The sequence below is a fragment of the Montipora foliosa genome, chromosome 8, assembly GCF_036669935.1.
Source record: "Montipora foliosa isolate CH-2021 chromosome 8, ASM3666993v2, whole genome shotgun sequence".
Taxonomy (NCBI): domain Eukaryota; kingdom Metazoa; phylum Cnidaria; class Anthozoa; order Scleractinia; family Acroporidae; genus Montipora; species Montipora foliosa.
Window position 1 is genome coordinate 50,666,896 of NC_090876.1, and position 12,500 is coordinate 50,679,395.

The window sequence follows — 12,500 nt, forward strand, 5'->3', positions numbered from 1 at the left end:
TGAGGAACTTGATAAAAACAAGAGCGAATTAATTATTCTAAAGAAAGAGATTGAAGCGCTTAAACTTATGCATGAGCAGATATCCAAGGAGGTTGGGGTCAAAGAGGGTATTACCCAGGTTAAACAAGAACAGGTTAATTTACAGCCAGGTGATGGTGTGTTCCCCTTCCAGTCCCTCATTGAGTCCACAAGTGTACTTAGACGTCAGTTCAAGATAGTAGGCCAGATTGGAGACCCAGATCAAAAGGATAAGTTGAATTACAACTCATTACGGAGACAAATTGATACAGGTGTTGAGCAAAAGTACAAGGAGCATGAGATTGTGGATGGGGTTATTCGCGCCATCAGCCCAGGGCTTGTTTTAAGAAGTTATCTAGAATCCTTAACGACCTTGTCTCTTGAGCGTCTCAAGAAAATCCTTCGTAGCCATTATGGGGTTAAGAACACTACGGAACTATACCAAAGTTTAGCGTCTATTTGCCAAAGTGGGAAAGAAACACCACAAGCATTCCTAATGAGAGCCCTTGACTTAAGGCAAAAGATACTCTTTGCAAGCCAAGAAGGGGAAGACTCCTTGAAGTATGATGCTTCGCACATTCAGCAACTCTTTCGTAGAACCGTTGAGACTGGGCTACAAGATGAGAGTATCAGAATCAAACTTCGGCCTTACTTGGCCAACCCACTGGTTGAAGATGAAGAACTCATTCACCAGGTGAATGTTGCCGTTTCGTCTGAAGAGGAACGGCTTCGCAAACTGAAGAGCCAGACCAAAACTAAGCCAGCCTATGTGACGCAGATTGGTCAAGAGGCAGAGTCACCAGGAGTACCTTCTAGTAAAGTCCCCACCGTGAAGAAGGATCCTAACCTACCAAACCGGGCAAAAACAGAACTTCAAGAACTCAAGGCTGAGGTGGAAGCATTGAAGACGGAGGTTAAGAGTAGATCAGAAGCGAACGCCCAACCAGTCCGACAGGGAGGAAACAGTTGGAGTTATGGAAGGGGTTGGGAACGACGGGAAGCAAGACCCCGACCATCCAAATGCCAGTCCTGCTTTGAGAAAGGGGAAGAACGGTGTAACCACTGTTTTAAAAGTGGGAGCGATAGCCACTATGCCATTGGTTGCCGACAGGGTCAGTCACCAGGACAGAGATCGCTAAACGAGAGACGGCTACTTGTGCGGGACCAGAAGTAGCCGAGCCCCCACATGTGTCCCACCAATGTAACTGCTGCGCCAAAACCGAAACACAAGTCCCTTATCAACGCTGTTCCCAGTGCCAGGCAGTGTGGTATTGCTCTAAAAGATGCCAGAAAGAACAGTGGTCCGCCCATAAGACGATTTGTCAAGCAATTAAGGAGCTGTCACAAAGAGAGAATCAAGTAATCCTTGAAACCGCATTTATCAGCCACCTGACACCCACACAGCATGCAAAAGTTGTCAATCTAGTTGGAAAAAAATGTACAGTTAAGCGTTTACTTGATGACAATGAAGTTACTGCCTTATGGGACACTGGTGCCCAGGTCTCGATAATGACAAGAGACATGCTGGAGGAAAAACTTCCAGGAACAGTGGTGAGGGATATATCAGAACTGATCAGTGTAGGACTTGACCTAACCGCAGCTAATGGAACCAAGATTCCTTTCATTGGATGGGCTGACGTGAGGGTGCGACTTCCTTCATCGGCGGAGGAGGTGCGAGACGTGCATGTTCCATTTCTGATTACAGTTGATCGGCTAGAAATGCCAATATTGGGCTACAATGTCATTGAAGAATTAGTAAAGATGTCTACTCAAGAAGGAGAGTCTACATCATCATTCAACATTTTAAGTGCTTTCAAAAAAGGATTCACAGATAGTGATGAGAGGCAGCTGGAAACTTTGATTAACTTGATTCAAGCCCCAAGTGATGATTACCTTTGCACTGTCCGAACTTCAAAGAGAGACATTATCATCCCGAGGGGCCAGATTGTTAATGTTTCATGCAGGGCAAATACTGGGCCTGTGTCAGCAACGATACCAGTTCTGTTCGAACCTGATGAAATGGCTCAATGGCCAACCGGTCTCCAGATTTATGAAACGCTAAAGACTGTTAAGAAGGGATCTGTGTCACGAATTGATATTGAAGTCCATAATACAAGTCAACATGACATTACACTTCCCAACCGCACCCCACTGGGAAGATTGCAGTTAGTTAAGTCTGTTACACCCATGGAAGCCCGATTAGCCAAAGAGAAGGGGCCCGAAACTTGTCGTAAAGACGACTCATGTACCCCTACTGGAGTAGACGATGAAGGACTTTGCAAGGAGCCAAATAATGCTGTGCCTGAGGTTGACATGACTAGTCTGACAACGGAACAAAAGGAAGTAGTACAATGGATGTTGAAAGAAGAAGCGGCCTCATTCGCAACAAATGAAGATGATATAGGGTGCATGGAAGGTCTTCAGATGGATATTGAATTGTCAGACAGTACACCCGTTCAGCGGAATTACGTGTCAATCCCACGGCCCCTTTATCAAGAAGTGAAGAGCTACATCGAAGACCTAATGAACAAACGGTTCATCACCAAATCACGATCATCTTATTCGTCGCCAGTAGTGTGTGTTAGGAAGAAGGATGGCACTCTTCGACTGTGTGTGGACTATCGCGAATTAAACCGTCGTACCGTTCCTGACAGACACCCCATTCCAAGAATACAAGAAACCCTGGATAGCTTAGGTGGTAATTCGTGGTTTAGCGTCCTAGATCAGGGCAAGGCTTACCATCAGGGCTTCATAGCACTAGAAAGCCGACCATACACCGCGTTCATCACACCGTGGGGTTTATATGAATGGGTTCGTATACCCTTCGGGTTGACAAATGCGCCCGCAAATTTTCAACGATACATGGAACATTGCCTTGGCGAATTGAGGGATGAAATAGCCATTCCCTATTTAGATGATGTCATCGTTTTTAGCCAGTCCTTCGAGGAACATGTGGAACACATGCGAAAAGTACTCAAGCGCCTCCGGCAGCAAGGTATCAAACTCAAGCCGTCCAAATGTAAACTGTTTTGAAGAGAAGTTTGTTTCCTGGGACGTATTGTTTCGAAAGATGGATATAGAGTGGATCCCAGCGGAATAACTGCTGTGACCACCCTTGCAGAAAAGAACCCAAGGACTGTCGGGGAAGTGAGACAGTTAATTGGATTTCTGAGTTACTATCGTCGTTATATTCCCAATTTTGCCTGTCTCGCCAAGCCCTTGTATGGACTGTTAAACACACCAAAGCCTGAAAGGACACCCAAGCATACTGTGAGGAGGGCCTCCGACAAAAGGAATGGCCAGTTACCATCTGCAACACCAATTACGTGGACAAAAACCCATCAACAGTCATTGAGAGAACTCATTGGATATCTGACTAATCCACCGATTATGGCCTATCCAGATTATGAAAAACCATTTATTGTTCACACGGATGCATGTAATGATGGCCTTGGTGCGGTCCTCTATCAGCGACAGGATGGGAAAACCAGAGTCATCGCATATGTGTCCCGCACTCTTACACCCGCAGAGAAGAACTATAACCTTCATGCCGGAAAACTCGAATTTCTGGCCTTGAAATGGGCAGTGTCGGACCAATTCCGGGACCGGGATTATCTATATTATGCACCCGAATTCACAGTGTATACCGATAACAACCTGCTGACATACATACTGACTTCCGCAAAGCTGAATGCGACCAGCTTACGCTGGGTTGGCGAACTAGCAGATTTCAGGTTCCAAGTGAAATACCGTCCAGGCAAGTCCAATAGTGATGCTGACACGCTGTCACGAATGCCTCTGAACATTGAAGATTACATGGCCACGTGCAGTGAAAGAAGCAGCTTAGAGGTCGTACAGGCAACTATCTGTTCCGTGCAGTTCCAAAGTCGAGGTGACTTTCCGTGGCTAACAGCTGTAACTGATTCGATTACAGCCCTAGACGATGACAACATTATTACAACAGACCAGCACATTGACCTTAAGCAAGCGCAAGAATTAGATCCAGTGATTAGCAGGGTTATGCACTTCATACAGTCAGGGAAGAGACCTTCAGTCAGAGAAAGTAAAGCTGAATCCAGGGACGTACAGCGGCTGCTGTTCGAGTGGAACAAACTGATCCTAGGAAACGACAATGTATTGTACCGTAAAACAAGCACAAACGAACAGGTTGTATTACCCCGGAAACTTCGTAGGATTATTCTTAAAGAACTCCATGAGGACATGGGCCACTTGGGTGCTGAAAGAGTGTTTGATTTGACAAAAGCAAGATTTTACTGGCCACACATGAAAAATGATATCACACACTTTGTTACCAAAGTATGCAGATGCATCAAACAAAAACCACCTGTGATCAAGCAGCGAGAGCCACTTAACCCAATTGTCACCACAGCGCCCTTTCAAATGGTCTCACTGGATTTCCTCCATGTTGAAGCAAGCGCAGGAGGCTATCAGTACATCTTGGTAGTGATGGATCACTTCACCCGGTATGCTCAAGTTTACGCAACCAAAGATAAGTCTGCAAAGACTGCAGCAGAGAGGGTATACAACGATTTCATCTTGCGTTTTGGAGTCCCTGAAACAATCCACCATGATCAAGGCGGTGAATTTGAGAACAAACTGTTTTACAATCTGGATAAACTTCTTGGAACTCGTCATTCAAGAACTACGCCGTACCACCCCCAGGGAAATGGTCAGGTTGAACGCTTCAACAGGACATTGCTTTCAATGCTCCGGACTCTGCCAGAAAAACACAAGTCAAGGTGGCGTGATCACCTGAACAAAGTGGTACATGCATATAATTGCACGAAGAATGACTCGACAGGTTACGCCCCATTTTTCCTCCTATTTGGCAGACCCCCGTGTCTCCCTGTTGACCTGATGTTTAACCTTAAACCAGCCACTGGATTCAGTTCCTACCCAGAATATGTTAGAAAGTGGCGAAATGCTATGTCAGAAGCTTACAAGATAGCTTCAGAAACTGCCCAGCGGAATGCTCAGCGGGGAAAGAAACAGTATGACAAGAAGGTACGACACATCGTGCTTATGCCTGGAGACAGAGTGCTTGTTCAAAACCTTAGTGAGCGAGGCGGACCAGGAAAACTGAGGTCATACTGGGAAAACGAGGTGCACATAGTTGTGGAGCAAAAGGGCAATGGCATGCCAGTCTACGAAGTCCGACCAGAATCGGGAGCCAAGCCATCCACAGTACTTCACCGCAACTTACTGCTACCATGTACTTACTTACCTGTGGGCGAATCCAATCTACCAGTTTCTCAAACCTCCCGAAGTGGTCGTAGACAACGTAAGCGGATGCATGTGCCACAGGACAAGCAGTTTGCCCAAGACTCGTTCACGGCTAGCCAAGACGAAGACAACAGCAATGAAGATACCGGTATCCCATCACTTGTACCAAGTCAACTGCAACCGTGTGTCCGGCCCGGTAATAGTGCGGTCAACCAAGACTCTCCCGTTATTGGCAACAACTATCACTGTGAACAGGAGGATGTCCCAGAGCCACCTAATGATGATGCACCAACCGAGAGTGTCCATGTGACGTTTGAGGCAGCCAATGAGTCAGAGCAATCCAGCGTCCTGGAAACCAATGAGTCTGAGGAACGACGTCCACAAAGGCTTCGGAGAGGCCCTGTCCGTCTGACATACGATGTTCTAGGCCAGCCCGTGTACTACCCTGCCGTAACTACTAACATACATTCTGTTTCAGGGTCAACATACCCAGCTCCTGTATCCTTCGGGTTGACACCTCCATATCTGCCGTCATGTCATTGGCCGCAGTATGGACTACCCATCCAACCCATGTATTATTTCTGTGCTTAAATACACCTTGACGAGGTGCGCACCAGGAGTACAAGAATATGACTAATATGTTTGTTTTACACTTAAAAAAAAAGACTTGACCAAGTGAACATGTTTTATATTAACAAATGAGCACTAGGCTCTTAAGGATCTATTCTTTCAAAACCAAGAGGCAGTAACCGTTACCGCCGAGTAAAAATATTGAAACTAGTCGCATAAAGGACACTGTGGACCTGCGCAACCCACCGATGTAGACCTACATATGCCAGTCAAGTGAGACAATCAGCATGTTGTAAACAGAGGTTCAAATGTTGATGAATCCGTTTTTTTTAAGGGGGGAGAGTGTGATAGTTAGCTCCCAGACCCCAAACGGGTGTAATTCCCCCATAGGCCCTTGTGGTCGGAAAAAAAAAAAAGCACATGGTTAAAATGTTTGTAGATTTGATTGTTTTGCTCGCCGTTTCGCGAAGGTAAAACCGACTCTTCTAAGCTCTATCGAGGTCGAGAGTTACACACGTGCGTTTTTCATTTTTGTCCATTTCTTTGCCGTTGTTAGCAAAGCAACAACGTGAAATTACGAAGTTTGAGGTGTTATGGAGAACATCAGCACCTGGAGATAAATTTTCATTTTTCTTTCCTAAATTAAGCGCCGCTCGTAACGGTTTCATTCCTCAGAGGGACTGAAACACCTTTGTCATATTAAAAGGCTTGGAATAGTCGCAAAGTGATCGCAATAATGTGAATTTATGTTTTTACATGACGTTCTCGTTGCCGTTCCCGTCGTCGTTGCTAAAGCTCCCTATTGGGTCCATGGAGGGGACATAACAAGTAGTTTTTGAGCAGAGGTAGAGGTTGTGAACCCATTGACTTCTGAACTGCCACCCATTGATGAGTAAAATCGTCTGATATTAGGCAGGGTAAAATCCATTCAAGTCTCACTCCCAGAGGTCAAGTCTTTGTATGGAGGTAAATAAAAGTCTCTGCTTACAAGCCAGAAGGCCCATCAGTCCGGCACTTATCTCCGGTTTCATTAGCATGAAGCTACTAGGAGTATTTCTACTCCCCCCTGGATGGGATGCTAGTCCATCGCAGGGTTACCCCCAGCATTTCGCCAGTACCCATTTATACACCTGGGTGGTGAGAGGCACCGTGAGAGTATAGTGTCTTGCCCAAGAACACAACACAATGTCCCCAGCCAGGACCTGAACCTGGACCACTCGACCTGGACCACTCGATCCGGAGCTTTTAACCCATTGACTTCTGATTACTGCCTCTCATTCATGAGTATAAAATCGTCTGGTATTAGACAAGGTAAACTTCATTAATTGAGTCTCTGGGGGTCAATGGGTTAAAGGGGACAGTTTTTTTGTGGAGGTAGAGGTTATATTGACCCTTGATTCCTGACTCCCCTCCCCCATTGATGATTAAAATCGTCTTGTGTTAGACAGGGTAAAGTCTCCAGGGTTCAATGGGTTAATTATTAGACAGTGTCATTTGTCTTAACTGCTGAGTACATGTATTCTGGTCCCAGGACTTCTCTTAGGTAGATCAGTTGACCAGGAAGGTCTAGCTTAGCCATCTTTATTTTTTGATTGGCACAGAGTTACTTTGCAGATTTGAACAACTTACTTTTCCTTGCCTCACAGTGTTTGTAATGATTTCTTTGTCACTGACATGAAAATTATCAAGAAACCACGGCAAGTAGAATGTTCTGAATTATTGATTAGCTATAAAACAGAAAATAAATTAGTGCATACAGTTGAACCCCTATTGAACGGTCACCCTCGGGAAAATAGATAGTGGCTGCTTAGTGGTGGAAAAAACAATACAAAAGCCCTCATCAGGACTTTGATTACTGGCCAGCTAATAGGGGTGGCCATTTCTTAGGTGGTGGCTTAATAGGGGTTTTACTGTGATTCATGAAAAAGGAAAGACTGGCTGTCTCCCCCATATTGCTACTGTACTACAGGTCTCCTATCTAATTCATTTATTATTTAATTTATTCCTTCAACATCAAATATTTTGGTGACCCTTTACAGGAGACTGTAGTACTGAACTTGTCCAGAAGATGTGTAGGTTTTCTAAAGAGTTTGAGCCTAAAGGGATGCAAGAGCGTCGGAGATGGAGCGTTAAGGTATCCAAAACACTGAGGTTTTCTTCGTTCATGTATCCTACAACAGCAACCATCAGTCATTTGTTTCTCTTCTGCCATTTGAACCCTCCACCCATGTCCAGTAGAACTTTTCACAGGATATTAAAACTTATAATTATTTAAATTTATAATGAGTCAATTATTATAGATTTGAACCAATTTGAGCAAATTATTTTTGGCCATAAATTTCCTCTTACCATGTAGCGACCATATATGCACATATATTTGTTTATTTCATTGACTTAAAAGTCCCAGACTCTGGCCGAGACACTTGATCACACAAGCCCCCAGTTCTATGCAAGGATATATGTTGGTCTTGTCACTTTGCTCACCTATCCTGTGTCAACCTGCACTCCCGAACACAGTTTTAGTGGCATGAAGAGACTAAAAACCCCTCTTTGAAGCGCTATGAGTTAGGAGAGGCTGTCCTCTTTGGCAATACTCCATGTACACAAGTACAAGAATGTGGATATTTGACAATGTAGTTTCCGAATTTTCCTGTCTTAAAGGGAGCTGTGTCGCCCTTTTCCTGTCTGTATGAAACTTCCCCTTGGGAAACATGGGAAATGGCATTTCTGAGGCCATTAAAATAAAAACATTCTGTGGGAGCATGCCCTCAGATTCCCCTAGAAGCTGGCACCTTTAGCGCTTGTTTCACTATTCCTTCCTGTGCGTACCTAAATGGAAATGCTACGCCCCTGCTTACATGCATATAAAACCTATTTACTCCACAGCCATCCAGATACCTACATGTATTTCTATAAATGACCATTGATTGAGCTGGTTCATAATACATGTACCTTGGATCTGTCCTTGTAAAGAATTCTTATCAACCAATTTTAGTTAATAAAGCCTTAAGTTTCCATTTTATTTTATATTTCAGGATCTTTGCCCAGCAATGTAAAAATATTGAGGAATTATGTTTAGAGGGATGTAAAAAAATATCAGACAGGTATGTCTTGGTTAATTCTGGTACTCTTCCCTTTACACAACAGCCTTCCTTCCTTTGTTGTACATGAACCTTTCTTTGTTGTACATGAACCTTCCTAACCTTTCTTTGTTGTAAATACCCTACATGTATGAGCAATATGGTTGTTGACCACACCCTGGAAAGCGCTGTAAGTAAGGGACAAGAATTAATATATACATTTAGCCAAGCCTAAAAGCAGAGCTCCCATTTCTAACCCCAGAAAGCAATGTAGTGCATATGGAAGTAATTATGCTTTTGCATAAAACTGTACAAAATTAATAGTCTTAAGTGTATACAGTTTACAGCGATCAAAGACCTCTAAGCTGACAGCAGTAAACAAGCAAGCTGCAAACAATAATCAACAACTAAAACTGAAATTACATGCACAGTAATCTCTTTCACAACATTTTTCGTTTGATTGATAATCTTTGCACCTTCTCTCTTCATTTTTAATAATAGAACAACAGCAAAAATTACTAAGTAGAAAACTCAAGCTAAAGCATGGTAAATTGCTTAGTCGACTGCAATTTCACAGTCAAACAAAGCAGTTCTTGACTGGGCATCCATTTCACATAAGAACCCCATAAATTGAAAGGTTATTAATTTAGTGTGGACAGTCCCCACTGACAGTAATGATGAATTCAGTTCCAAAATAAGCAACCATAGCTGGTCACAAAACCGCATGATAAACAAGACAAACGATTGCTATAACTCAATTGCTGTTGGAGATTTTGCTAAAAATCGTAGGTTTGAGCTTATCAAACCGCTTTTCTGAGACTTATCTGGTCAAAAAGAACCTAAACTGTCCCAAACAATTTGCTTACAAGTGCATTTGTTGTAGATAAATGTACTGCAATCCAATATAAATTTATACGGCGTCGAGAGTTCGATTACAAGATGTCTGACGAAACAGACAATGATAACAAGAAAACTCACCAATGATGTCTACTGTAGGCTTAAATGGTGACATGGTATGTGATTGTTGAAATATGCCAGAATCTCTGTCAACACAGAATTGCAAATATTTTCAGGTCTTTATTGTTTTTTTAGTGCGTTTTACAAAATATGCAGCGAGGCATGCATTATGAAGGAAAACATAACTTGAAAGCTAAAGGTTGTAAATAAGTGTTTTGTCTCCATTTCTCCCAGCTTTACGGTGTTCTTCATTGAAATTGTCTCGTTTTCTCCTTTCTTGGCTTCTCTTGAGGCTTTCTTCACTTAAGTTTATAATAATAATAATAATAATTGGCAGTGCTAATCACCCTTCCTTGCAGTCGAGGACTGAATTGCGAAGGGCGCAGCTCACAATATCGGGCTGAAAGTATACAAAGGCGCCTCTGGCTGCCGCTGTACAGTCCATATTTGATGTCGGAACACAGCACCACAGCTAGATGTTAATTAGCTGAGAGTCAATTTTGATGAGGGAGGAAAACCGGAGTACACGGAGAAAAACCCTCGAGTCAGGTTGAGATTGATTGAAACTCAGCCCACATGCTAGCCGAGGCCAGAGTTGAACCCCGGCTCGCAGTGGTGGGAGGCCCGATAGATAACCACTGAGCCACCTGACACCCCAATTTTGTTTGTTACTATTTGTAAATTTTGTTGCCTATTCTCTTGTGCTCTTTCTGGTTGTTTATCCTGTTGCTTGTCACTAATATGATTTCCTGCCGGAAAAACGCAGATTGCCAAATGCAACGCTGTCACAAAATTTCCTGCCAAGGAAAATTGCTCGAACCCTCCCGTTCCCAGAGGCTGTCCTGCCTCGCTACCTCCACCCCGACAGTCTGTACGGGCAGGCTTATGCAGACATCATAACCAAAACGTCTCGCATGGATAGATTTCCCAAAAAATCTTACCCATGGTGCTCCACTGGTGCGCTTCAGATGCCTGAGCTCTTCTATTACGACTGTTTGATATATGTGGTAAGAATGAAAAGGTGGCCTCTTTGCATGTCATTGATCAATGTTCTTACCACATTTTGTTGTCTTCTGTGATCTTTTACTGAACAGATGCACAATCATGCAGCAACATGGAATCTATTTGTTTTATGTAGTAAAGCAAATGTTACTGTATTGGTCACAATTTCTAAATCTCTGTATTATTTAATATTTTTCTTTTCTGTTTGCAGTACTGCTATTAGCCTTAGTAACTATAGTGGCCGCCTTAGGAGATTAGATGTATCATCATGTCTTCAAATTACAGATAACTCACTCAGTGCTTTAAGGTACAGTATATTTCAGTTGATGAAATCAAGCTAATAAGGACATTGTCTTGATTATAAAAGGATCCTTGTAGCATGTATAACAAAGTGCATTTCCCCTTTCCTTGGTTGAGTGGAACCTCATTAAGACCTTAATTTTTATTTTAATGTTGTAAACGGGTAAGAGCTCAGATGACATTATTTGAAATGGTCAACTGAACTTATCAAGATGTTGCTAGGAATGTAAAAAGGCATGGATGGCGAGACCCTGAGGGTTGTTCTGGCTGGGGTTCGACCCTGGACCTCCTGCGCAGTCTTTCGATTTTACCCTGTAGCAAGCTGGTTGTACTTTAAATAGTACACAACCGTATATATTTATTTCATATTAAAGCATTATTGTTCTCTCATGTTGTGGTCTCTTGTGGTTTAGATTGGGATTTTTTTGACTGCATACTGCTAGTCTCTTTTTCTGGCATTTTGGCTGACTAGTTATGCATCACCTGATAAAGAATGATGCTATACTGTGATTCTTTGCTTTCCACAGCTAGGGTTGGTGTACAGTGTATTTATTTCCTGGCGGTTTGGGTGAATGGTTCTCTCAGCAGTTTGATGCTGTATGGTTCTTCTGTTGTGTTTCGTGATTGCAGACATCCATGGTTGTGGAATTCTATAATTCCAGTGTCCTTGTTGATTTTGTGAGGGTTTAAAGTCTTGATGTGTGAATTTGTCCCTTTAACCTTGCCTTTGTACCAGTGAGGATTATGATTGATCAATAAACATTGCTTCATTCCAAAACAGGTCATGTGTGGTGTTGTGGACATGCTCTGAAATGGCTGTAGTCTGGAGAGGTGTGAGTCAAGGTCTTGGTCATACTCTTTAATTCCATTTTCCAACGGTCTTCAGTCTGGCCCATGTACTAAACTTTACCAGATGGACAGGGAATTTTTAACCAATGCATGCGATCTTGTTTAGTTGGGTCAACAGTTTCTTTAGGCTGTACTAGATGTGATTTTTATGTATTCTCCAACTTGGAAGAGGGCTTGTATGCCTTGTTGTTGTAGGCAGTGTTGAAGTTTCTTGGGTGATCAGGCGCCTTTCACATCGGGTAAAACCACAGTGGATTTGAACTTGGTTGTGGGTTCAGCACTGGTTCTTGCAATATTTATATCTTGTTAACTTTTTGGCATGACTGTTATTAAGGACCTGCGCGCTCTTCACAAAGAGAGGGGCATGGAGTTTCATGTGTTGTGGTCTGATCTACAGGTGAGGTAAGGTAAACGCTTTCCAAGTCAATGACCCAACACGCCGGTGCTTATCCCCAGTTTCCTTAGCACTAAGCAACTAGG

General features: G+C 43.2%; 1 protein-coding gene across 1 annotated transcript in view; it reads left to right on the plus strand.

Annotated features, from left to right (window-relative positions):
- Positions 1-12,500, plus strand: part of LOC138012446 (F-box/LRR-repeat protein 20-like) — a 25,893-nt gene that overhangs the window by 4,720 nt on the left and 8,673 nt on the right. Inside the window, exons 5-7 of the mRNA XM_068859216.1 lie at positions 7,872-7,966; positions 8,868-8,936; positions 11,083-11,178. Coding sequence (XP_068715317.1) covers positions 7,872-7,966; positions 8,868-8,936; positions 11,083-11,178 — 260 coding nt within the window. The remainder of the gene's footprint in view (positions 1-7,871; positions 7,967-8,867; positions 8,937-11,082; positions 11,179-12,500) is intronic.